The 25,683-nt window shown below is 47.4% G+C and overlaps 1 protein-coding gene across 1 annotated transcript in view; it reads right to left on the reverse strand.

The window, feature by feature from the left end:
- The window catches only part of Adamtsl1 (ADAMTS like 1), a 303,353-nt gene that overhangs the window by 40,981 nt on the left and 236,689 nt on the right, over nt 1-25,683 (reverse strand). Inside the window, exons 24-26 of the mRNA XM_033757645.1 lie at nt 21,068-21,196; nt 17,311-17,490; nt 14,152-14,286 (exon numbers count right to left, since the gene is read on the reverse strand). Coding sequence (XP_033613536.1) covers nt 14,152-14,286; nt 17,311-17,490; nt 21,068-21,196 — 444 coding nt within the window. The remainder of the gene's footprint in view (nt 1-14,151; nt 14,287-17,310; nt 17,491-21,067; nt 21,197-25,683) is intronic.

A 25,683-nucleotide genomic window follows, 5' to 3' on the forward strand; every position in this document is an offset into this window, starting at 1 on the left:
AAAAAAAAAAAAAAAAAAGAAAAAAGAGTACAATCATTTTTTGTCACCACGTTTTCCTTTGGCCTGACACCTCTGGCCTGATCGGCTTTCTGCACTGTGCTTGACAGGCTACAGTGGGTGGGGGCAGCACACAGCCAGCAAAAGCCTTTAAAACTGTATAGATTTCAAAGAGTGAAGATCCTTTTTTGCTTTTAGGAATGTCGCCACAACCCCCATGTGGGGACGTCCTACAATGAAAATTGGAAACAGGTACATAAAAATGAGACTTGGCTATAGCTGGTGCTCCTTCTAGGATTTTAATTGCACTGAGACGTGACTGAGGCTCATTCTAGCTCGCTAGCCTCCTTCCCCCAGTGCAGGGAAAGAGTCTGCAGAGCCTCCTATCCTGCCTGGGAGCCCAGATCTATGAACTGTGAGGGTGGAGGCGTCACAGGGTCCTTGGTGCACAGGAGGTAGAAGGCCACAGTTGAAGCAAGAGGCATCTGTGGAACTGAAGCAGACTTCCAAAGTAGACTTTGTCATTTATTCTTAAATAATTAATGCGTTTACTTGGTTCAGAGTTCTAAAGGTACCAAAGGGAGTGTTAAAAAATGCTTCTTTACATTCTTCTTCCTCAACTATGGGGTTCTTCTTTATAGGCACTAGTTTGCCAGTTTCTTATGCGTCTTAAGGGTACTTTTTTGAAGTACATTTTAAAAAGGTATACTTAAAATGATAACCCAAAGAAAAGCACATTTTTCTTCTTTCTCAAGGGAAGAGTACAATTAAATGGGCTACTTTTAGCTGCGCGGGCCTGAAATCAAAGGGGCTTGCTGGGTCTCAGGGTTATAATTCCAGTGCCACGCCATGGGCCACAGCAAGAGGGAGTTAAAGTACGTGTGGCCAAAGAGATGGACGGGGCCAAAACCATACTTTGGCACCATTAAAATCCTAGCAAGGAATACACTGGTACGGTTGGGTTTTGCTTTGTGTAAATGTTTACATTTTTCTACCGAGATGGTTTTAAAAACTCGTTATGATGAGACAGAATCTATAGTATTTCTCCTGCTTCATAAAAAAGAAGAAACCACAGTAAACTGGTAGGAAGTGAAATTTGCTTAATTTCTATAACATTAACCAACTTCTCTGAGCTTTAATAAAACATAGCAGAGGATACAGAAAGGTGGAAAGCCACAAACTGACAGGAGACAGGGTCCTGCTGAGTTCTGATTCACTGCCACGAACTGTTCGCACACAGGGCTCCACGGCAAGTGCCGCACTTAGATTGGAAACCCAGCCCTCTGCTCTGTGTTCATCCTGGTGTCCCGAAAAGCGAGCTCTCTGTGCCGCTCCAGGTGGCCAGTTCCCCATGAAGCCCTCTCAGACGCTACCAGTCCGTTTTCTACAAACAATGCTCTCCAGGAAAGTCAGAATCCATCCTCCCCAACGTCACTTAAAGAAATAATGCAATCTGTGTCCAGTGCGCACCAAGAACAAGCACCAAGGAAACTGCTCTTACCCACAAGGATGGGCTTCACAGCCCCAGAGCCTTGCCTGAGAGCATTTGTTTTCTTGGGGCTCCTAGAAATCCTGCCTCTGTAGCTATTCTTGCTTCCAGCTCTACGAATGAGGCAGCTGCTATGTTTTAGCAAGTGCATTAGAGTTTACAAACTGTTTTCATACACTTGCTCTCATGTGATTTTTCAATCAGTCTTGCGAGGCAGATTATCACCCCATTCTACTAACAGAAAGAAAGACTCAAGAGATTATGTGACTTGGCCATAAAACCACGCCAAGGTTCATGCTCACTGCATCTTTTAGGTTCAGTAGTGGGCAAAACAAAAACAAAACAAAACAAAAACCGTCTCCTTTGCTTAATTTATGTGAGTTGGACTAGAATTGTCAAGGAGAATTCAGCTAAAGTAAGTTAACTATCAAAAAAAAAAAATCAAAGAAATGACTGGTACACCATGGGCATCTAATGAAAGGGCAGGCAGCCAGAGGCCCAGATCCGCCATCTTCTTCAGCTCTGTTTCCAGGACCTGCCCCGTCAATTCATCCTAATTTTCTTCAGTCGTCCACTTTAAGAAGTATAAAGGCCGGGCAAGAGCGCATATGGTCAGAGGCACAGGCATGCGCAGTGAGTGTGTTCTGTGTTCAAAGGCGCTGTCCCGTGCACGATCTCACTTACTTCTGTCCACACTCTGGGGCCATGGTACATATGGTTTCCATTTTCCAGGCAAAGGCAGACAGACTCCTGGTGGTGGTGCAGCTCCCGGAGGGGCAGAGCCACGCATTCTGGTCCCGAGCCTGCTGCTGAGCGCAAGGCGAGCAAACTCTCAAGTGCGTGTGAGGGGCCGAGCCGACAGCCTGGGGACCGCGAGAGAGGAAGAGAGCCGCGAGAGGGCCGCCCGGTCTTTCTGACACACCCGCAGGAAAGCGACTCAGCACTCCCCCCCTTACATGGGGGTCCCTTGATGTCCGGCACAGCTGGGGCCTGCCACAGACGAAGCCTCTGGAGTGGCTTCGTGGTCAGCAGTTTACACTCACGACGACTGAGGAAGAACTGGAAGTAAACCACTGAGAAGAGGGTGATCTCAGGTTCACCAAGGAGGGAAGGGGCGCGGGCAGAGATTACGCGCACAGCACCACTGGGATGGAGCGCTACGCCGGTCACCTGGTACAGCTTCTCCTTTGGCCGTCGCGGTGACTGTTTCTTGAGCTTGGTGTTCTCTATACATGAGGAGCCAGATGCTGAGGATGTGGAAATGGGTCTTCTGAGGCAGTCTGTCCGTTGCAAAGTCAGGGGGAGCTCAGGCAGGAAAGTCTGTGCTTTCCACAGTCCACAGAGAAGCCTTTGGCCACAACCTACCTCTGCCTCCTCCATTGCCTCTGGGCTTGGCAGCAGCTGTAAAGCTGCCATGTGGCACCACCCACACACAAGGGGTGCAGAGTGGGTGTGGCATTTCCCAGGGCCACCTTAGCACTGAGGAAGGACTTACTAGGGAGACTGCAGAGCTCCTCGTTTTCCCACAGTGGACTTCCAGGACCTATTTCAGGAACAAAGACTCATTCAAATCGTTCCTGTCAAACGTGACAGGGAGGGCACAGGAGCTTGGGAATTGTGTCCTGGTGCCAGGACAGGGCAGGAATGAGTAGGAGTGAGTTTTCTTAAGGTCCCCATTTCCTTACGATCTGGACTCTTAAAATAAGCCCAAGCCTGGATGCTCACAATGGCGACAGCTTGGAATGCTGGCGAGGCAGGGAGATTTACTGCCTTGCTCTCTCTGTCCAGCTATTTTAAGTGTCACTTACCCTCCAGTGTCTTTTTATATTTATGGATGTGCACTACCATCCAAAGAACTGCTGTACTACTTCCTGTGACTTCGGGTAAGTGCTCCTGAAATACTGGCTTACTTCTACACTCTCTGTGCTACAGAGCTCTCAGCAGTCCTATGGGGTCTCTATTTTCTACTCTGGATTTTACTCTGAAAAAGAGAAGACAGAAGTACATAGGCATGTGCTACGAACAACCACATAATGCTGACCTTTCTTCTTATGAGCAAAGCATATTCTCTCTATGGGCAAAGCTTTAGGAAATCAAAAGCATTTTCCTTGTGACATAAAAAAATCAGCCTCATTATAAATGAGGAAACCGATGCCAACTCATGTCTCTTTGAAAAGGATCAGGATAAACATCTTCTTCCTCTTCCTGCGCTCACCAGAGATACTGGTCCTTTCCTCACAGTCACCTAGGCCTTCCTCTACCTCACTTCCTTTGCCACCCCCGGGTGGGTCCCCATTGTGGATTAATTTTTACCTAACCTTTGACCATTGGGACTTGCTGTTCCCACCACTATCTTTGGAGACGAAGTAGTGATGATCTACATCTTCCAAAGCAACATGATGAAAACTGACTTTCCAGTAGACATGGCCTAGGGGACTCACTGAATTCACTGTGTGCCCTTCCTCATCACTGGGTTCAGGATGTCCTGACTGAGTCTGGATGGGGAGAATCAGGAAGTCTGCCTTTGTGAGGTGAGGGTGGAGGTGTGTGGGACATAAAGCTGCAATCAGAACAGGAATGAGGGGGCGAAGTGACTCAGGACGACTCCTGAGTCAAGGTCCTCCTACCAAGTCTTGTTTGAAAGCACTTGAGCATATTAATGGTCTCTCCTCTCACTAGGACCTAGCATCCAGCTGGAGACACGAAGCAGAGAAGAATATCTACAATAATGCAAGGTCAGATAGGAGAAGTGTCACGTCAATAACCCAGAGCAGGGTCAGAAAGGCTGGGGGCCTTGCTTTTCGAATGAAGTTTTATTAGAAAACAATCACACTCACTTATTTACTGCCTGGGTCTGCTTTCTGGAACTGCAGAGCTGAGTGGCTGCACCAGAGACCATACAGCACACAATGCCAGAGGACTTCTGTCTGCCCCACGCTGGTCTAGAGCAGATGCATCAGGAGGTGGGTGGGGCATGACCACTCCCGGGAGGGTACCCCGAGAAGGCTTCACAAGGGGCTTGAGCTCTGTCTGGAAGATCATTCGACACAGGAACAGGATGGGAGGATGGATGCAAAGGGCAAGTCTGAGCAGCAAAGAGCCTCGAATGCGAGGCTAGCACATTTCAGGTGAGAAAACACCATTTCCACATTCTCCATGGGCAGTCAGGGTTGAGCAAGTGACTTAATGTGCACTAAAGCCCTGAGAATCAATTTTCGAAAGTACTGATGTTTATCCCCACCTCCAATTTCTGACTTAACTGGCCACGGGTGGATTTTATTTTTATGCTCCCCTCCAGGCCCCTCAGCAGCTGGAGGAAGAGGCCAGTACCTGGAGACGCTCAGGGCAGGGAGCCGAGCAGGTGCCGGGCACTCATGAACCCAAGACTTCAGCACTGCTGGCTTGTCCCAGCGCCGGCCCGAGCAGCCTCTTTTACGAGGCAGTTCTGCAGAGTTCAGCGGGCCACATGGTTTCAGATAAAAGAAGTCACTTCTGCCTGCCTTTCCCTCACCCTGGAACAGCTCAGGGTGCTCCGTGCAACGCCGTGTCTCTTTATGCATTGGGCATTTACAGATTTCTCTCTCACTGCTGCTTAGTGTGATCTTTCACAAGGCCTTTCGCAATTCGCCTCTGCCTCGTTAACTCTGTGGTCTCCTCTTCCTCAGTCCCAATCAACGACCCCACTCCAGTCGCCTGCGCCCCTCGGCTGTGCCCGGACAGGCAGGCGTGTCATGCTTCTGTCTGTGGACACGAGCAGTGCTCCGCAGCTCTTCACCTGTCACCTGAGGATGACGTTCTCAGGGAACGGCCCCTTCCCACACCATGTCACTGCCCATGCATCCCAAACCCACCCCACTGCTCACCACGGCATGGACCACCTAACAATGGACGCCAGGGTCTGGGTTCATTTTCTGTTTTTCCTATGACAGTGTAACTAAGACAGGAGGGGATTCTGTCTGCACTGTTCTTTCTGCCGTCCTTGGTGCCCAGAACAGCATTACTGAAACACGGTAAGGACTGTCTCCTCGCTGCTGCGTGGACTGCTCTGACATCCTGAGCCCCAGCAGCTCCTGTTAAACCCTCTGTGCTTCCCTTATCAAAGAAAGCTGTCCCCTTCTGTCCCCTTTGGCTTCCTTTGCAAGTTTATAGAGCTTTGCTCCCCACACTGGTCGACTTTTCTGGCTGTCCTGCTACTTCCGAGCACCGCAAAGGCTCACAGCAGAGGCTGAGCGGGGATAAGGAAACAAGCCAGGCCTAGCAGTGAACGTGTGTCCTCTTTCTTCGCCGATAACTGCACTTTCTGCCGTGGCACAGCTGTACGCGTCTCCCTTTTATTCAAACATCTTGGCTTGAGCAGTGTGGGGTGCGTCGATCCCACAAGAGCAGTACAGAGAGTTTGGGTCAGAAAAGCCCACGGGATCCGTGGGTCGCACGCAGTGTCTCCCTTCTCAGGTGACGGACACATCGTACACATCGAGGCCGGCAGGCGTCCTCCAGTCTCAGATGCAGATCTCTGTTCCCGGGCGTCCTGGGACAATTTCCTGCAGCGCGTGCGCTCCGGTCTCCTTCCCTAGGAACTGTCCTCTTTACTCTGGCCGGAGGCTTTTGAGGGCACAGGTCGATGGCGTCTCTCTCTGGACAAGCACACAGTCACTGCAGGCACAGCAGTGTGCGCCCCGCCATCTGAGCTCCCGGCTGGGGTCCCCCCAGCGCCGCTTTCTCACCGCGGAGCCGCTGCTCGCTCCTCTGCTGACAGCGCCCTTCCCTGGTCTCCCCGCCCTCGCTTCGGCTCCCGTACCTCTCAGGCTTCCTTCGGCAGAGCCACCCTGCCCAGAGCCCTGGCGCTGTCCTGCCACCGCTTCGTGCATTGCCCTTCCACGCTCTCCTATGCCTCCTACGGCCTGCCCCTCGGTTCTGAGCCCCTGTTACATTGCCCTGCACAAGAGCATCCAGAACACGGCCTGGTGAGTACGTGCTCAATAAACTTCCTTTGAATGGGCGAAGGCTACTATGTCTGTGTTTATCTCACTAACTGTAGCTTTGGCCCAGCCCAGAACCTGGCACTAGCAGACACTCAATAAATATTTGCTGCATGAGCAAAGGGGCCCTCTGCCTCGTCAGGCTCCTTTTTAGGAATTCAGGCTCTGAATGTTCATGTTTATTAAGTGTGTTCTGACATACACTCCTACCCTGAGGGTTTATGCAGAACCACAGAGCTCTACTTTAGACTCAGAGCCGAGGTGCACTCCTCTCAGTACTGTGACAGCATTGAAGGAAACTTTTACCTTTGAGCTGAGATTTCTGGGTCAGACACATTACTACTCTCAGCAGAGAGATTTAGAACTGCAGCTCAAGCCACCTGGGCTCTGCAATTCTCCACAGAGAAAGGAGCAAAACTGGGCAACTGTCTCCGGCGGGTGGAAGGAAACCACTGCTGCCCGAGAGCTACTGCGGCCTGGGCCGCTGGCCCTGCAGGTCCCGCGATGATGGGGCCGGCGGGCCAGGAGCAGCCTGGTGCTGCCCCCACTGCTGTGTGTGCTGCTGAGCCTGTGGGCCAGTGGGGAAGGGCGAGGCACACAGCCTCCTGTTAGGGAGAGGCCTGACCGTCCAAGTCTGCTGGGGATACAGGGTAGAAGGCGGCGGTGCCCGTGGGCTGGATGACAGGCTCCAGCGGCGGTGCTGTGTGGCATGGTGCAGGCTCTGCTCTCAGACCCACGCCGAACAGAGCCCTGCACTCTCCCTGAGCCACACCTTATTAGGTGTTCGGTGCTGAAACCACTTAGGTCATCTGATTCTGACAGAAGTCCAGGGCCTGAGACCCCAGGTTTTCTCTCTCCCACGGCCTTCCTGAAGGCAATCTCTGCGCCTGTAGGGCTTCTATTTGTTTACTGACTGGCTGGCTGTCTTCCAGGGGCACTGACCGCATGGAGAGGTCTAAGTGACAGGCCATGGTGGGCCAGCGGAAAGTGTGAGGACCACTGTAGACTGAGCTGCCCTTTCTAATATTAAGGCAGGGGACCTAGGTCAGGATTGGCAAACATTTTCTGTACCGGGCCATGTACAAAACACTTTAGGATTGAGGGCCCCAGGGTCTCCAATTCAAGTATTCAGATCTGTCCTTGTGGTGTATGACAGCCTCAGACAATACAGAGGAAACTGGATGGGGTGGCTGTGCTGTAATAAAACTTCACAAGTGGTCTTCTTAAAACTGTAGAGGACCCAACCCTTGAATATTCAGGACCAGGGCCTGCAGATAAAAATGGCCCCAGGCAGCAGAAAGAACTACTTGAGAGTTAGACACATCAGTGCCTGGTGCCCACACAGGGCAGGAAGCGACCTATGTTCCCACCAGCCAGTCTGGAAAACCTTATGTCCTGAAGGCAGCAGGTAGAGTGTGATACTGGTAAAAAGTCACAAATGCATCAACCAATCTCTCATATTCTATGAAGGTGGAAGGTGGCTATCTACATAATAAAAACAATCTTCAAAATATACTTCCAAATAGTATACAAAAATAAATCATAAACTATGAAACCTAAAAATATGAAACTTCTAAGAGAAAACATGGGAGGAAATACCTGAGAATATGGGTTAGGAAAACATTTCTTAAATAACATCGAAAGAACACACTGTAACAAAAGCCCTAGTAGGTAGAACTTCGCCAAAATAAAAAATCATCCTCTCTGTGAAAGAAAATTGCTAAGAGTGTGGAAAGAGCCACGGATGAAAACCATGTATCAATAAAAGACTGGAAATCAGACACACAAGCTTAAATATCACAGGGTTCTCTGACGTGAGAAATCCAAATTATAAATCAAGAGCAAAATAAAAGACAGATAATAGAAGTAGGGAGTCAGATCTTTCTCAGGGGAAGGGGACCAGGAGATGGAGGGAGAAGGGGAGGGAGGGAGAGGATGAGAAAAGGAGCTCACACCTGCTGGGTACATGCAGCAGTTCCATGGGGCAAGTACATGATGCGTGCTGCCAATGTGTACTAAGAAAAACCCCACATAAAACAGGAACTCTCACAATTTAATCCCAAACAACCTACTTTAAAAAAACAGGGCAAAAAATTAAGCAGACATTTTACCCAAGAAATTAATGAAAATAAACACATGAAAAATGTGCATCACTATTAGTTATTAGGAAAGTACGGATTAAAGCTACAGCAAGAAACCTTCACAAGTGTTGAAATGACTAAAACTAAAAAGACCAACTACAGCAAGTTTCAGTGCAGATCTGGAGAATGGAATTTCCCTCACTGCTGGGAGCAGGGTAAAGTAATATAACCACTTTGGAAAATGGGTTCCTTAAATCGCTATGTTACACCTGCCATATCATCCAGCCATGTTACTCTTAATCAAGAGAAATGAAAGCATGTTCTGTGTTTTTTTTGTTTTTTTGTTTTTTGGTACCAGGGATTGAACTCGGGTCCTTGCGCTTGCAAGGCAGGCCACCGAACTGCTGAGCTAAATCCCTGGCCCAAGCACGTTCTGTTTGAAAACCAGTACATGAGTTATTTGTAATAAATAGACACTGGAAATGACCATCCTGCCCTTTAACTGGTGAGTGATTAATCAAACTGTAGTATACCTGTACAATGGAATACTAATCAACAGTAAAAAGGAATTCACTACTGATCTGTCTTACAACATGGCTGAGTCTCAAAGCAACTATCCCGAAAGAAGCCACCAGTCTAGGAAATACAATCCCACCTCTACTGCCAGGCAGCAGACCCGTGTCTCGCTGGGTGTCATGGTGGGGAAGAGCCATGTGAGAGTCTCCAGGAAGAGGCAGGGGAATCTGGGTGATGAATGTGTCTATCACAGTGACTGTGGGGTGGTTGCACAGGTGCATACGTGTATACAAGTGTGGCAAAACATAAAATTTTAAACTTCATGCATTATTTAGTGCATGTCAGCTACCAAACTGTCAAATATGTTAAACATGTAAATATGTCTTTATAACTTATAAATCAATAGAAGCATAAAAAATAAACAAGATACAAATGAGCAATTCATAAATGAATATATATGACTGAAAGACATATTAAAACCCCAAATTACTTAAAATCAAAAAAGAATAAAAATGTTCTTATAACATTTTTTGCATTGTCTGTTACCCTGCTGGGTATTCACCAATTAAAATGGTAAATGTAAAAGCTCTTGGTCATATCTGATGTTGGAGAGGTCGGACTTCTCCTATACTGCTGGCGGTCATAAAGGTTCTGTTGGAGGGCAATGTGACTATAGCAAACACCTAAAATACACAAAGCTTTGGACACAATAGTTCCACCTGATCCTAAGTAAACAGGTGTCATATGAGGAGTTAGTTAGAAATAATAATCATACCTTTTTTTATATATAAATACAAGACTGCAGAAAACCTCAAAGTCCAAAATCAGACATTTGGATGAGTAAGAGGTGGTATCTCTGGCTGATGCAGCCACTGAAAATGAGACTGTAAGCCAGGAAGGGTGCAGATGCTGTTAATTCCAGCACCCTAGGAGGCCAAGGCAGGGGAACTGCAGATTCAAGTCCAGCTTGGGCAACTGAGTGACTTAGCAAGATTCTCTCTAAAAACAAAACCAAACAAACAAAAAAGGACTGGGATTGTAACTCCGTAGTTAAATCCCAGTATTGAAGTTGGGGCAGGGGTTGAGATTAATTCAGGGAGAATATTCAGAGATGTGGAAAGCTATCTGTTTATATAATTACGTGCCTGGGATGCTGCTGCTACTGTAAAGATGGTGGCCTGTAGGGTGCTGCTTTAGGCCTGGACCACCAGGGGTGGTGTCATAGGTACTGGCTTCTCCCTCCAGAGCAGTGGACAAAATTTTGAGCTGTAGAAAAGACAGCTTACAAACAAGGACAGAAGAAATCCTTCCTTTCTTGCCTTGGTCAATAGACCCACTAAGTTGGGCCCGCCCTGCATGGAGCCTCAAATTCCCCTTTTACAGTTATGGAAAGTGAGGCTCAGAAGGGCCCATACATGAGGTGCTCAAATAACATTCCTTCTTGAAAGCTGTAGCTGTGGTTGGCTTGAAATGAAAGCAATTCCAGAGTGTCTGATGACTGAAACAGCCTTTTCTTGAATCCATTCACCTGCCAGAATCCCAACACTCAAGTCTCAACGAAGAAGAGTTATCACTGAGATGTGGCTGGAAAGACCCCAAATGTCTCCCCATAATCTTTCCACGAAAGGTGACAATCACAGTCAATGACTTACTATCTCTGTGCCACAGAACCTGGAGATGCTACAAAACCATGAATCTGTGAGACCAGCTAACTTCATACACGAAAGCAATGGCTTTCATTCTGTATGTCAACTACCACCAGGTTGGGCAGGAATGGTAAAATTTCTTCCAAGGCAGTGCTTATACTAATGAAAAAAAGTATAATTAGTGTATGTTGACTCTGAAAGGAGGGATTAACAGTATCTTTGCCACATATTTTAATCTTGGTCTAAAATAGTGGCGGTGAACCTATGGTGTGCATGTTATCGTGTTTTCCTTTTAAGACAAAAGATATCAATGTATGAGTTGTTTTTCCTAAACTAAAACCTCAGTATTCATGTTTAACTGCAGTGTTGCCACTTTATGACAAGTAAGTGGGTTTTTGGTTGCGGTGTGGCACTTGGTATCTAAAAGGTTTACTGTCACTGGCTTAGAATATCTGTTATCCTCAAAATGGAAATTCCGCATTCAATCTCTGTGTTATAGCTTATGTCTAGATGTCCTCCAAAGCCTCATGGAGTCATAGGTGGGGCTTTTAAGAGATGGCTGGATCTAGGGTGTGTGATCCTGGGATTAAGTATGTGATGCTGGGGTTAAGGGTGTGTGATTGCTAAATCAGTCCACTGATTGGTTTTGCATAGTTCTGGGTGTGGATAATGGGAAGTCCACCCTGGGTGTGGATGGCACTATTCAAAGGGTGGGTATTCTGGAAGGGATAAAAAGGAGAGGCAGATTATTGTTGCTGGTTCCTTGCTGCTTTGCTGCCTTCTGCCTACCATTAACTGTTTCTCCTCTGCCATACCACTTTGGCTTGGAGGCAGCCAACTATACACCAAAACCTGCAAACTATGAGCTACAGTACATCTTTCCTCCTTTAACTTTGGTTGTTGGGTATTTTGTCTCAGCAATGAGAAAAGTTACTGATACTCTTCCACTATCAATTATTTATATGGAAGGTCAGGTGAATTGTTGAACATCACTTTAATGCAATCATTCTCCTATTTAAAAATCCTTTAAATATCTGTCTCTACCCATGATAGTATATCTACTTCTTTAGCCTGGTATTCAAGTCCCTCCACAATTTGATACTACTTTCTCTTCTAATTTCTTAGAACCATTCACAAGTCAGCCTCCCCCAGGATCTCTGGCCTCTTTCTTGTATCTACAGCATACACTGTGGTTGAAAGGGACCACCTACGGAAGCCGGGGGAACCCTGTCCAGTTGGGAACAACTCGACTAATGGGCCAGAACGAGTTCCTAGCTGCAAAAGCTCAAGATGGAGTGAGCATTAGAATTGCTGAAGCAAAAGTCTGGGGCAAATCTGAAGGGACAAACTGTGGCTGAGGCTTGCTCATTTGATGGCCTAGTTTCTATCCCAGTTTAGCTGCCAGTGATCACCCTCAGGGCAGTGGTGTTGTACAGCTGTTTCCAGAGACACAACTGTCACACGCCCTGCATGTTTTTATCTTGGGATCCATGGCATCTTTTGCACCTTAGTACCCATTTCTTCTCCTTTCTGCCTGCTTGAATCTTGTTCATCCTTCAACACACAGTTCTAAAGCACCACAGAGGCTCTGGTCTATCTCAAATAACCTGTTTCTCAGAGTTCTGATAACTGACATCACTCTCTAGTTCACTCTTACAACTCCTCATAGGTCTCCCCTCGCTCCGGAGTGCTGGCACCACGCTAGTGCTCACTGCTAGTGCTCATTCTGTCCAGGCATTTACATCCAGGACTTTATGGACACAGTCTCACTGCCTCGTTTATGTGGAGCAGTCTGGATGTGGAATGGAATATTGAGGTGTCTTTTCACTATTAGATTTAAGTACCAGACTAAGGTAAAAAAGTATCATAAACTAGCAATGGAACGCAACAGCATAAAGCATAATAAATTCTTATTGCCAATGGCTAAAATGAGACAAACTATTATTCCAGAATAAAGGAGAAAGAAAACAAAGCTATCATGAAAAAAAATATAAGCAGAGTAACTTTTCCAGCATGTTGAATGGCACCTGAGTGACCCAAGAGTTTTTCAATGTGGAGATAAATACGATCTACACACCTTGCTAGTGACTCGGCTATGATCAACAGTTACAATTTTTCATAACGATGAGTCTAAAACAAAGAACTTCATAATGCATACACTTAATTTGGAATAAGTTTAGCATATACAAGCCAAAGAAACTGAACAATTTGAAACTTCTGTGAATTCTGATCAGTGTGATATGGAAAAGGTCAGTGCTGAGATTTTATACATCATGGGAAACAGAACAGGGATACTCGTTAACCCTGCCAGTGTCTTACTCCTACCCGAGTCAGAAATAGAGAAGTCAGAACCTCCTTCCACATGCTGATGGGCTGTGAGGACTCTCCACTAATGTCAGATGACAACGAAAACTAAAGTAAGCCTTTCTGTGCTCTAACCCTAAACTCAAGGCACTTCATTTTGATAAGTCATCATGGATATGATCTGGAATATCCCTGTTGGCCTTTGTTCTCTGCTAGTCGGTGGCAGAGTAATAAAGAAATACTAAACTTTGAGCAAGGAAATAATTCTAGCTATTGCTATCATAAAGTTCCCTGGTCTTGTGGGGCTTGTTTTTAATAAGTCATTAAAACATTTTCTCTTACTTAGGTAGTGTGAGCACTTATTAGATTTACAGCACAACCAAAAGGAAGGCATAGGGTTTTCTGCATGTTCCCTATCCTCATGCATGCACAGGCTTGTGTCCCCTACTCCATCTCCAACCTGGACCTTTGGAAAAAAATGAGGGCTTTCTCTCCACGCGGGCTCCCTGAAAAGCATGCATGAGGGTTCTTCTGGGTTGTCCTTGATTCTGATGAGGGGCACAGGAATTGGATGCCCTTGCACTGAACGCTGCTACCAGAGGGCCCTAGTCATGTAGGCAACCTTGGTGAAGGTTTCTAACACCAGATGCTAGGGAGATCTGCCTTGAGGAGTCTGTCTGGGCTGGCCTCAGGCTGTGCTTAGGAAGCCTGGCCAAATAGGACCACTGGTTTGTGGAGGCCACAGAAGCTTTGCCTTTGAGCATGACTATAGATCCACTGATGTGGAGGGGGTTATGGGGGTACAGAGGAGGAAGAGACACAGGAGTAGATTCTACTGGTGTACCTGAGTTCAGTGGCCACCTTGAGTGAGCAGATCTGGGCCATGGTATCAGCCCAAGAGGACTCAGGAAAGAACCATGTTGGAATCTAGGCAAGCTATAAAGTCCAGACTGAGAACTGTATTCACTTCACACAGAAAGGCAGCCAAGTTTCTGCTGGTGAGTCTGGGTTCTGTAGGCAATTTACTGATTTCCTGTTGGCCACCCCCCACCATAGCTTTCCTCCCACCTGCAAGCATTCACCCATAAATCCTGTCCAGCCCTGGATTGTTGCCCAATGTTTCAGAGGGTTGGACTCACCAAGGAGAGCGGAATTCCCAGGATCCAGGATCAGCTGTGCTCCCACAGGAGATGTCAGCACTGAAGGAAGGTTCGGGCCAGTGGCCGAGAGCAAAGCCCTGATCTCTTCCAACTGTGTGGGGACCCGGGGAGCCTCTGTGGGAAGAGACAGTGAATCAGAAAGTTAAACCACACCGGTAGTTTCAAGTGGGAGAGAGGTAGTAGGCATGCAATGTGTGTGCAAGACAGGCATTACTCTTCCTGACTGAACAACACCCTTTCCCTACATGGAGGTAGACCTCTCAGGTGAATCTGAGTCTTAATATTCAGCGTCTGACCCAATATAACAGGGTCAATAATAAGAACCAGGCACATTAATTTCAGGAGGTCCTTACTTTCCAGAACAGCAACACTGTTCTTACAGCTTTGTAGAAAAATTAAATCATATTATGAGCAACTTTAGCATTCACTAGATGACAAGTCTTGATGAGGTAATTTTCATCCCATTTTTCACTTATCTACTACTACAACACCCTTCAGATAGGGACTCTGTGATCGTCCCCACAGATAGAAATATACCACAAGCATGACTTATTCAGAAGGGCCTATGAGTGACTATTTCCACAAGGAAAAAAGATCTAGTTGTAAAGTTATTTGTTTTATGCTCTGGATTTTTCTGCCCAATAGAATTCAGACCAACAGGACGGGAAGAGGTTACTATGAGATGCTTTATCATTTGGAAACTTATAAGGGGTCATTGGAGGTCACAGTTAAAAGTGACAAAGACTGGAGATACAGCAGCTTGTTTACCATTTCCACCAAATAATGAAGAGGCAAGTAAGTACCTACTGAAGCTAGTGGCAGAATGGTCCCAGCTTCCCCGGATGGCAAGAGAATCTCTGCCTCCCCTCCTGTGTCTGCTGAGCAGCTGCCATTCTTTAGAGAGTTTGTTGGGGAGGCCAACAGGCACTGATGGTGCCTGAGGGTGCTTCAGAAACACACCTCTGTCTCTGCTTTTGACTGCCCGAGACCATCACACAGGAAAAGTGGTGACTCTGACATCGTGCATCTATATAAGTATATGAAGTATAACTGAAAAAGCTCTCTGCATATAGTACAAGAAAACACTGCTTGGATTCAGGAATCCTCAGTCTTAGCTATGGCTCTATCATTCACCAACCTGGACAACTTCCTCAATCCTGCCAAGTGCTAGTTTCCTCTATAAAATGGGTTCCTTTCCAAGATCTGTTTCTACTTGAAATACCATGATTTTAGGAATTGATGGTGGTAATTTACTCAAAGCATCTTTCCTCTTCTACTCCTCAATATTCACACTCCATACTCAAGAAGCCTTTGCTTATTTACTCAGAGCAAAAAGAAGAGGCTACGTTCCATTTGCCAAGTAATCTGTTCTTTCCAAATACCAGCCCCTCCTTCAAGTTCAAGCTTTTTTTAAAAACGGTACTTCTCCTTTTTCATACATGTCCATTTGACCTTCCCAGAGAAATGAAATTCTCCAGGGGTAGAAGCTACCTCTTGTGATCCACTAAAGATATTCCAGCGCCCAGCAGACACGAGCAGGGGTGACACACGAATGCTCACCACTGAATGTCTGTGAATAAATGGACGACTGTCTTATTAGCAAGTCTTCTTGCTATAGGTTAAATCACAGAACATGGCATGAAATTTCAACTCTACACTTGAAATCTCTTCTTTAGAAATTAAGCTATATGTTTGATGGTTAAAAAAAAGTTATCACCTCTATTTTCATAAAGCACCTATAAAAACTAACAATCTTTAAGAAACTGAGACTTCTGATGAAAAAAAAGCCCAAAAGATAGAAGCCTTAAAAGTGGTCTTTCCCATTTCTTTCACAGACTGCATGTTCTCCCAACAGCATCTTCGCGGTCACACTGGAGTGGGAATGTGGTCAGAACCAGCTCACAGAATGTGCACACACGCGCGTGAACGCACACACACACACACACACACACATGGGCATGCTTCGTTGGCAAAGCAGTGGTACAGCCACCATCTTAGACTTTTATCTCTGTTAGCAGAGATAGCGAGGAAGGATTACTGGGCAGAAAAGCAACGGCCAGTCAGAGCCCTAACTCAGTGTGGGGCAACAGTCTTGGGCTCTGGGCTCTCGACCAGCTGTTTAGCTGGACAAAACCCAATGCAAAGCAAATGGCGTCCTTCTTTCCCTGAGCCAACTTTCCGTGGCTTCCTACGATGGCTGTAGGTGTGTAGCCACCAGGGGGCCCGTCTGGGCCTCTGAAATCCGAGTGAGCAGGGGTAAGAGAATGAGTGTTGGTACATCAACTTCAGGTGTGAAAACAGCCATCTATGGTTTAATTCTTTTTCCCTGAGGAAGTCGATAATGTATGTTTATGTGTGCAAGAGTAGCACGTCATTACTACTTCTTATATTTTCTCTTTTCCCCTTAGGTTTTTCTCAGTTAGAAAGCTAATATAAGCGCTCTAATAGTTGCTTTGTTTTTGAAGAGTGAAACATCCTCACCAAAAAGCTTATTTTATTTTTATTGTACCAACTCTAGACTTGGGGGTATGGGGGAGAGAAAAGCAGCAGAAGGTTCTAGTCCAGAGGACTGAGCCCAATCCTGGCAACATCCGCTGGTGGACAGCAGTCCGGTAGCTGCTCTCAGTCTAAGCACCCACTTTCTTCCACTTCCTGCCAGATCCCTGAGCCGGGAGTGCCCACGTGTGGGATGTGTGTATGGCGAATTTACGTAGATCAGACTGTGAATTAGATGGAAAATTTTACACATATGAATTTTTCTGGAGGGGGTCATTGTTTCCACCTGATCCTCAAAGAAGTCCTTAGCACAGAAGGGACAGGAACAGATGCTTCCCTCCTGTGACTTCCCTTTGATACCTGCTTCCCCTGCAACGTGGATGACGCGGACAGGGCTGGTGGTGCACCTCCACGTGGAGACCAGTGTCTGAGACTTGTGCAGCAACCTGCCCAAGGCCACGCAGAATGAGGTAAAGCTAGGTTCCAGTTCATGTGCATCTGGTCCCACAGTCTACGCCCTGCCTACTGAAAGCCTTGGTGATGAGGGGAAGGAGAGAGAGCCCAAGTTCGCCCTGGATGGCGTTGACTGAGAGGAGGAAAGAGGACACGAGCGGACAGTCAGCCTGGGTCTGGGGTTTTCACCTAGAACAAGGAGCCGGGTGCTCTCCGTCAGCTCTCCATGGACATTGGCTGCCCTGCAGGAGTACAGGCCCTGGTCCGAGGGGGACACCTGTGTGAGCAGCAAGGAGCCCTCATGCGGGTGATGAGAGGGGCCCAGGGCACTTTTGTTCCTGAACCAAGTGACTTCAGCTTCAGGCACACCTGGAAGAGAAAAAATAAGTTTATCAGCCAAACGTATCGATCTAGCTTCGCACGGGCCCTTGTGGGCTGCTCTGCAGGAAGCAGCTGCCCGGGCACCATCGACATCCTCTGGCCAAGCTACACAGTACCTGGACTTCGCTGCTATCTCTAGATCTTTTTCCTTTTAAAGCTTTTCCCCATGAGGAAGGAAGAGGAGGATGATTAAGAGAAGAGAAAGAGGCCGGTGGTGAAGGGCACTTACCAAGGCAGAACACCCACGTTCTCTGGTGAGAAAACAAAAAACATAAAAACTAAACGTATGGATCCATAGCAGTGAAGGATCTAAAACTCCGTAAGACAGTGTTGAGTAGGAAAAGCCAGACACAGGAATATATAAGGTGTGATTTCATTTCTGTAAGCAAAAATCAAGTTGGTAACATTCATTTACGTCGTCAGCAGTCCGAGTGTGGAGGGAGGATGAACCCGGGGGTGGACAGAAAGGCTAGGGGAACGCTCAGGCGGCATCTAATTGACAGTGTGCACTTTTCTGTAGAGAAATATTTCAATGAAAGGTAAAGCTATAGAACATTAAGAGATGTGTGACCTAGACAAATAAAAGCTGCTAGACCCTTAGCAGAGTCAACACTGTATGGAGGAAACAGGCTTGCATTTTTATAAGTTGCTACAGTTGGACTGTGAAAGTCCCCAAAGGCCCATACGTTTGCGAAAGGTTTAGTTCTCGGGGTGGCAGAACCTCCAAGAGACAGGGTCCTGTGGACGTCTCTAGGACACGCCCTCGAGGGACACTGCGGGACCCAGACCCCTTCCCCATTCTCCTGCTTCACGGCCACGAGGCGACGTGTCTGCTCCGTGACCTGCTGCCGCGTCGTGGGCCCAGAACAACGGCCCAGTCAGCGCGGAATGGAAACTCCCAAACTGTGACCCACGTACAGCCTCTCACGTTGTAAGCCGATCATCTCACGAGGTTGTTAAGGTGACAGGAAGGGAGGCACACAGAAGCTGGACACGAGTGGGGCTCTGCCCCTGTGTAACCCACACCTGTCCCATGAGAGGGGCGCGTACTGCACTGCTGTGGGGCGGCCCTGCCTCTGGGAGTCGGGCTGGCCAGAGGGCAGCTCCCGGAGCAGCTCCCTGAGCCGGCAGGCTGGCGTCAGGACCGGTCCAGGGCTCACCCTCCGCTGGTCTGCAGGAGCTTCACAGGAAGCTGGGCCCCAAGGGAGCTGGGAGCCTGGAAGTGCGGCCCTGACTCACAGGCCCCTTGGGCAAAAGCTTCATCCGCGTGCCACCGCCTGCTGACCCAGCACATAGCTGCTCAGAACTTAGCACACAACAGGGTGCGCTTAGGAAACGGGTTCAGTGCCAAGAAAAGCCAAGGAGCCAGACCTGCAGGCAGCACCTTGCTGAGCTGGGGCCGGATGCTGCCCTTGGCTGGGGCAGCCCTGCTCTTCAGGGCCAGCCCACTGGTGGGGACATCGAAGGCTTCTGGAAGTCACGTGTACACCTGTTACTTGTCCTTGAAACCGGCTCTCAAGGATACAAGGAAGAGAGGCAGGGCAGTCAAAGCAGTGCAGAGGCAGCCTGCAGCCCTGTCACACCAGGCAGGTGCACACTCACGCAGCTCAAGTGACACAAGACTTGCTGCTCAAGGCCTGAGCCAGCAGACTGGCCTTGTCTCTCATGTACCTGGAAAAGCTAACAGGTGAGATGCAGAAGCTGATTTCCCATTGCAGCACCACTAGGGTTAGCAAGAGCATCATGATGCCTGTCCATGACAGCTTGGACTTTGGGTTCTGAGCTCAGCAGTTAATTTAAAGAAAAAACAAATCCCTAGAAATTCAGTGTAAAGCCTCTGAAAAGTAAGGTGGAGAAAAGGACCCTGAGGGACTCTGTGGTATGTGTAACAGATCCTCCTGCAGAGAAAGTCCCCGCTGCCTGTCACTGTGTCCTGCTTGGTTAGAGCCTGGGCTCTACGAGGAGAAGCAACAGACCAAGAGAGGCAGGGCAGACAGTGAGGGACAGAGGGAGAAGGAAAGGGAGGCAGAGAGAGAAGCCACATCGGGCACCCACAGCGTCGAGGAGGAGAGGCTCATTTCAGGGATACGATCCACGGTCAGCTGGCTGCACGGTAGGAAGGCTGTGGAGGGAGGTTGGGCAGAGGCAAGACGCTCATGTCACAGCAGCCAGGAAGCAGAGAGAAAGGGGAGTGCCTCTGAAGGGAGATGCTCCCCCAGGTCATAACCCAGCGGCCCAACTCTTCCAAAAGTAAGTTCAGCTATGGATTCACCAAGGGACCGACCCACTGATGCCTACAGCGCCCCTGACCCGGTCATCTTCCCAAAGCCCCACCTTTGAAAATGTGTGGCTTTGGGGGACGTTTTAGATCACAACCATAATCCCGAGAGGCAACAAGAGTCCCCGTGCCCTCCCACTTCCTCCCCGCCCACAGGAGCCCACCTGAGGTAGCTCTGAGCAAGGCACTTCAGCCTTCTGTTCACAGGAGGTCCGAGCTGTTGTTACTGGTTGTGAACCATGGGACACTTAAGCACTGATTTAAACATTCTGCTTTCACAAGTACTCTTTCTGCTGTCACTGTAACACTGAGAGTATTAGGGAGGAGGCTCCTATAATCCACTGGGACTGGCTTGGGCAGGTCTCTTAAGGCTCTGAGATTATTTTTGTCTTACCTCCTGTACCGTGACAGCACACTGTACAGAAAAAAAAAAATCCAAAAAGTGGCAAAAAATAAACTCTACCATAGAAAAAGATCCAAAGCCGTGCTGCTGTTGACCAGTTACTGGGCTAGGATACACTGTGGATTCCTTGGTACTGTGTCCGAAAAAAGGAAGCAAAAGAATTGGGAGTTTGGTTCTTCCCCTTGTGGCACAATGTACACAACACAGTGATCTCCCTGTTGCTTGAAAGGATCGATGAATGGGTTCAGCCAGATGGGCTGTAACGATAGGATCATAAGGTGCAGTGCCTTTAACCTACAGCGAGCTGCCAGGAGGCGTGATGCTGTAACTTCCCTGCCTTAAAAAAACCCAGACAGGATGCTCTTGCGAACTGGCCTGTGTGGCATGTGGAAGGCAGTATGCGTGTGCCACGGAGCTTGTCGGCATCCCACACCAATGGGGTCCTTCTAGAGTGCCCGTTCCAGAAGCTTTTGAATTAAGGGCAGGATGGCGTGGTGCAAGAGAAGAGAAAGGACAGCAACTCAAACGTCAGCTTTGGCAGATCAAAAAAAAAAGCCACAGGGATCTGGGAAAGAGGTTTGTTCACACACTCACCTTCTATCGTGCAAGCAAACAGCAACAGCCAGATGGCGGGTGAGCAGGAAGGAAACGCTAGTGGGAAGACTCAGGCCTGCTGCCCCCTGAGCACCACACGGCCTAAACATGTTACCCTGCACCTCTTCTGTCCCAGCCAGAATTAAATTTCCCTCCCCTAAGTTTCTGAGTTGCTTTGTGATTTCTGAGCAATGGAGGTCTGTGCTGGTCCCTGAGAGAAGTCCCTGTGTGGCTCGGGCTGGCATGGGCTCCGTTTGCATCTGAGGAAGGAGCACAGCACTGTTTCTCACCTGCAACGTGGCAGTTAATGGTCACGTTGACGCCCTGCACTGTTCTGACGGTGCTTCCTATGTCCACGGTGACCGCAGGCTCCTCCGTGTTGGTCACGGTCACTCGCGAAGCTTTCACTAGCGGCTTTCCTAGGGTGAGAGAGAGTGCGCCACGTTACCAGAGGGTGGTGTGGGCTCGGAACACGGGACAAGCCACAGTGGACCAGCACGCCCTGGGCTTTCCCTCGAAAAGAACGAAACTTCACGAGTGAGTCCTCCACCCATGCCCGGGCCTTCCCGGGCGGGCAGTCCGGAGGCCAGGGCTGCGGGGTCGGGCGATGGACCCAGCTCGGCACACGACTGCAGATGGCTGACGCAATTTAATCACAGAATCAACAAGGGATTCTCTCAGTTGCATTTCTAAGGGATTATTTTTAAACTTTTCTACTTTGAGATAACTGTAGCTTCAATCTGCAGTTACCAGAAACAAGAGACAGCAGTCCTGTGTGCACTCACCCAGTTTTCCAGGGCAGCAACACTGTGGTCTCAGCACCGACATTAATGAGGTTAAATGACAGAACATTCTCATCATAGCAAGCATCCCTACGGCGTCCCCAGTGCCTCTTTTATTCTTTGACGGCCGTTATTGTGGTCAGCACTTTTATAATATGGCATTTCAAGAGTGTTATATAAGTGGAATCATATACTGTGTAATCTCTAGCGATTCACTTTTTTCACTCTGAATAGTTCTCTGTAGCCCCCTCCACGTCTTACACGGTGACAGGGCTCAGTACTCTGCACAGCCCTGCTCTGACCCCCGAGTTCTGAGGGCTGCTGCAGGTCTGAACCGTACAGCTGAGCATCTGCTCTGAGCTAGTTTCCCATGTTTACACCCTCTTTGATTCAATGTCTATTTGTGCTCTTTGAGGATTTTCTAATTAGATTTTTTACTGATGAATTTTGAAGTTTGTATACAGATAGGAGTTCTTCGTCAGATAGGTGGTGTACAAATGCTTTCTCCCACCCTGTACTTTTCATCTCCCTTGATGTGATCTTTCATGAACTTAAGGTTTTAACTTTGATAAAATCCAACTTATCAATGTTTCACTTTATAGATTATACTTTTGCGATCAAGTGCAAGAGTTACTTATCTAATTATGTATACTGAAGGCATACTTTTTTCCTACCAATTCAATGGTTTTGCATTTTACACTGAAGTCTGATACACTGTGTTGGCCTGGGTATAGTAGGAGGTGTAGGTGAAGGTTTGTGTGCTTGTTGTTCATAGGTATCCAACTGTTATAACAGCTGCCTTCCCTATGCTGGATTGCTTCTGCACCTTCGGGCATATGTGTGGGTTTGTTTCTGGGCTCTCTAGTCCACTCTGCTTATCCATGTGTCTCTGTCCCCACTGATACCACACAACCTTAAGTACTGCAGCTATACAACTGACCTGAAAATCAGAGAGGCGGATTCTTCAAGATTGCTAGGATTTTGACAGGAATAACACGAACTCTTATCAATTAGGAAAAAACCTGACATTTCTGTTGAATATTTCAATCCATGGAACACTGAATGTCTATTTATTCTCTTTAATTTAAATCTTTAGTTTTTTTTTAAATCAATGTTTTGTAGCTTCCAGGAAACAAGCCTTGTTATGTTTTATTACCTATTTCTTTTGAGAAGCAATAAATGACACCATGTTATTAATTTCATTGTTCAGTGCTAGAATATACGACTATAGAAATTTAGTTGCTTTACTTTTAGTAGTCTGTTACTTTGTTAAATTAGCTCTATGACTTTTTTCTTTTGTAGCTTCCTTTCATCTGCAAATGCAAATAGATACAAGTCTTCTTTCCTTTTTTTTTCTTGACCTCTATGCATCTCAGTCTATTTTCCTGCAATACTCTACTGGGTAACTCTTCTACATTACTTGGAATGAGGTGGTTAAGCGTAGTTTTGAATGGTGAATCATTTCCAGCTGCAATCTGCATGTTTTTGTGTGTTGCAAGGCTGAATCTTACTTAAAGGTCTGCTTGGGCTGGCTTTTCCTGACATCGCTCAGCAGGGAGGTGCGACCGTTTTCACCCAGTGGAGGCAGAAGTCACGTTACTACAGGGCAGGGCTGAGGACTCGCCGACACTGGGGAGGAGGCCAACTATTGGCGCTATCCAGGTCCTGGCTCTCCCTGGGCCTCCTCAACATGGCCAGCAGGAGGCAGCAGTGCAGGTGAGGGTGGGATGTGGGGTTCTTCCACGCTGTCTCCGGGGGACTTGTGGGCTTTCAGTCTTTCTGGGGTGAAGTCTGGGTTCCCTACTCAGTGTCTACTGGCGTGTGGTGGCGGCTCATGGGGTTTTCTGTGATGTTTGGCCAGGAAGAGCAGCATTTTCTAAATATCTTGTGTCTTGCTATGCTGCTTGTGTTCTGGCCCTTTTGCTAGTGAGAGCGGGGGCTTTGATCCAGGCTTTTTATTTTTAAAGTACTCATTGGCATTTTCTGGTAGCTAGGTGGCTTCTTCAAACTTCAAGTTCAGGATTTATAAGGCAAAAAGAGAATCCAACAAATTCACAATTTTGTAAACTGTGTGGACGATTCCTCAGTTTCCAAGGTCTCTAGCTGTTCTGCTGTCTTCTCTCCACTTTTCAGTTTCACGTGGATACCACCTGGGAGGCTTTTAATTGCCCTTACCAGGAAGAGAGGGAGAAAAGCGTCCCACCTATGCCGTCTTCCTGAAAGTGGGAATTCTGTGTGCACTGTTTTAGGAGGCTTTGTCAGCATGGAAACACACAGCACTTCATAAATATGATCATAAAATACAGTGAAAAGATTCATTTATTGAGCACCTTGGGGAAGAAGGGTCCGAGGAGATCACATTCATATACCTAAAGCCTCATGCTTTGTCGTAACCATTTACCAGCAGCCTATTCTGCAATGGCACCCACTCTTCTCTGCCCGTGTGAACTATGAGGAAAACCTTATTTCAGAAATGTTCTTTGGAGTCTTACACCTGCCTTTTCCACTTCTTTCTTCCCTTATCTCTTGCTTTTTTATTCCTCACAGCCTCACATCCACGCTGTCTCCTTCCGTGGCAGTTCCAGCTCTCTAGGGCAGGTCAATATGCTCACTGGGATGATGTTTAAGACCAGAAACTCACCTGTAAATATGCGGACAAGCTTTTCGCATCTTTCTGACTATTTAGGGTCTTTCCCCTTGTTTCACCTATATTTTATTCCTTTGCTACTGTGACAACCTCAGGTGAAGATGAAAGTATTCGGTACTGAGCTGTCTGCACACGGAATGAGGGTGACAGCAGGAGTGGCTGGAATGACACCGACACGCTCCTCTCACCTCCTGTCCTTAAGAAGCTACTGAGGGGAAGGAGAACCACGCCTGCTCCCTACCCAGCCGCCATCGCTCAAGCGCCGGGTCCACGGCGGGAAGGAGAACCACGCCTGCTCCCCACCCAGCAGCCATCGCTCAAGCCCCAGGAAGGTAGCCACGGGCGCCCCTGAACCCCCATAATCTCCCCCCTCCCCCGCACTCTCAGACCTCCTGACTGTGCCAGTCTTTGGACCCACTCTGCAAAGACAGAGGTGGTCATCAAGGGTATTTTTCTGAGTTCCCAACTTTGAACATCTTTAAAGAAAGGGTGTGGGAAACTTGTAATAGAACGTTGTGGAGTTCAACCATTCAGAAGGTTGGGGAACTCAATCTGGGCCTTGCAGCCCGAGGTCAGTCAGCGTCATGGGGTTCAGCAATCAGCTACCTGAGATCAGGGTCTTGCATCCTCGCTCTGTCTGAGCCATTAAATGGTAAATACACTATATCGAAAAGTTTGCTCACTGCAGACATGTTCTGGACTGCTTCTTGATTTCAATTTAATTCAAATGATTTAAGGGTGATAGACTAGTGACTACCACAGGAGGTCAGTGTCCAAGTTGTGCTTGATCTTAATGTGTTGCTGATTGTGTCAGTTGGGGTAAAGCATTGCCGTTGATTTGATGAGCTGTTTTCTCTGATGTTATGAAGATGAGAATGTCTGTGGGTCATTAGGGACACAGAAGCTAGGGTGTAACTATATCAGGAAGATTTGGGTGATAACTCAGAGATTAAACCAAGGACAGCCCGACAACAAAAATCAAAATGAGAAAACACTTAAGCAAGACACAAAGACAGACTTCCAGTTCACCAATGGCAAACAGTAGGGCAAATGAGGATGAAAAGGCCGAAAGTGAACCACCAGGACACCCTGAACTCAAAGCACAGGAAGTAACAAAACAGATCCATCAGGCTCTAGAAAAATTCAAAACAGAAATAATTTCCCAGATAACTATAGAGATAGTGAGCAAAATGGAAATTGTGATTCGAGACTCTAGAGCAGAAACTGACAAAAAAATAGATGAGCTCAGGACCATGATAGAAGCCATGAAGGCCCAGCATAAGAAAGAAATGGAAAAAATAAACGCCCAATATAGGAAAGAAATGGAATCCATAAAACAGATTCAAACAGATATCCAGGAAAGTAAACACTCTATTGAAAGTGTACGCAACAGAATAAAAGAATGCGAAGATAGAATCTCAGATATAGAAGATAAGATTGCAGTCAGTGACCATGAAAAGAGAGGTCTCTTAAAAAC

Source organism: Fukomys damarensis, unplaced genomic scaffold, assembly GCF_012274545.1.
Source record: "Fukomys damarensis isolate Sample0158 unplaced genomic scaffold, DMR_v1.0_HiC HiC_scaffold_31, whole genome shotgun sequence".
In the NCBI taxonomy this organism is placed as follows: domain Eukaryota; kingdom Metazoa; phylum Chordata; class Mammalia; order Rodentia; family Bathyergidae; genus Fukomys; species Fukomys damarensis.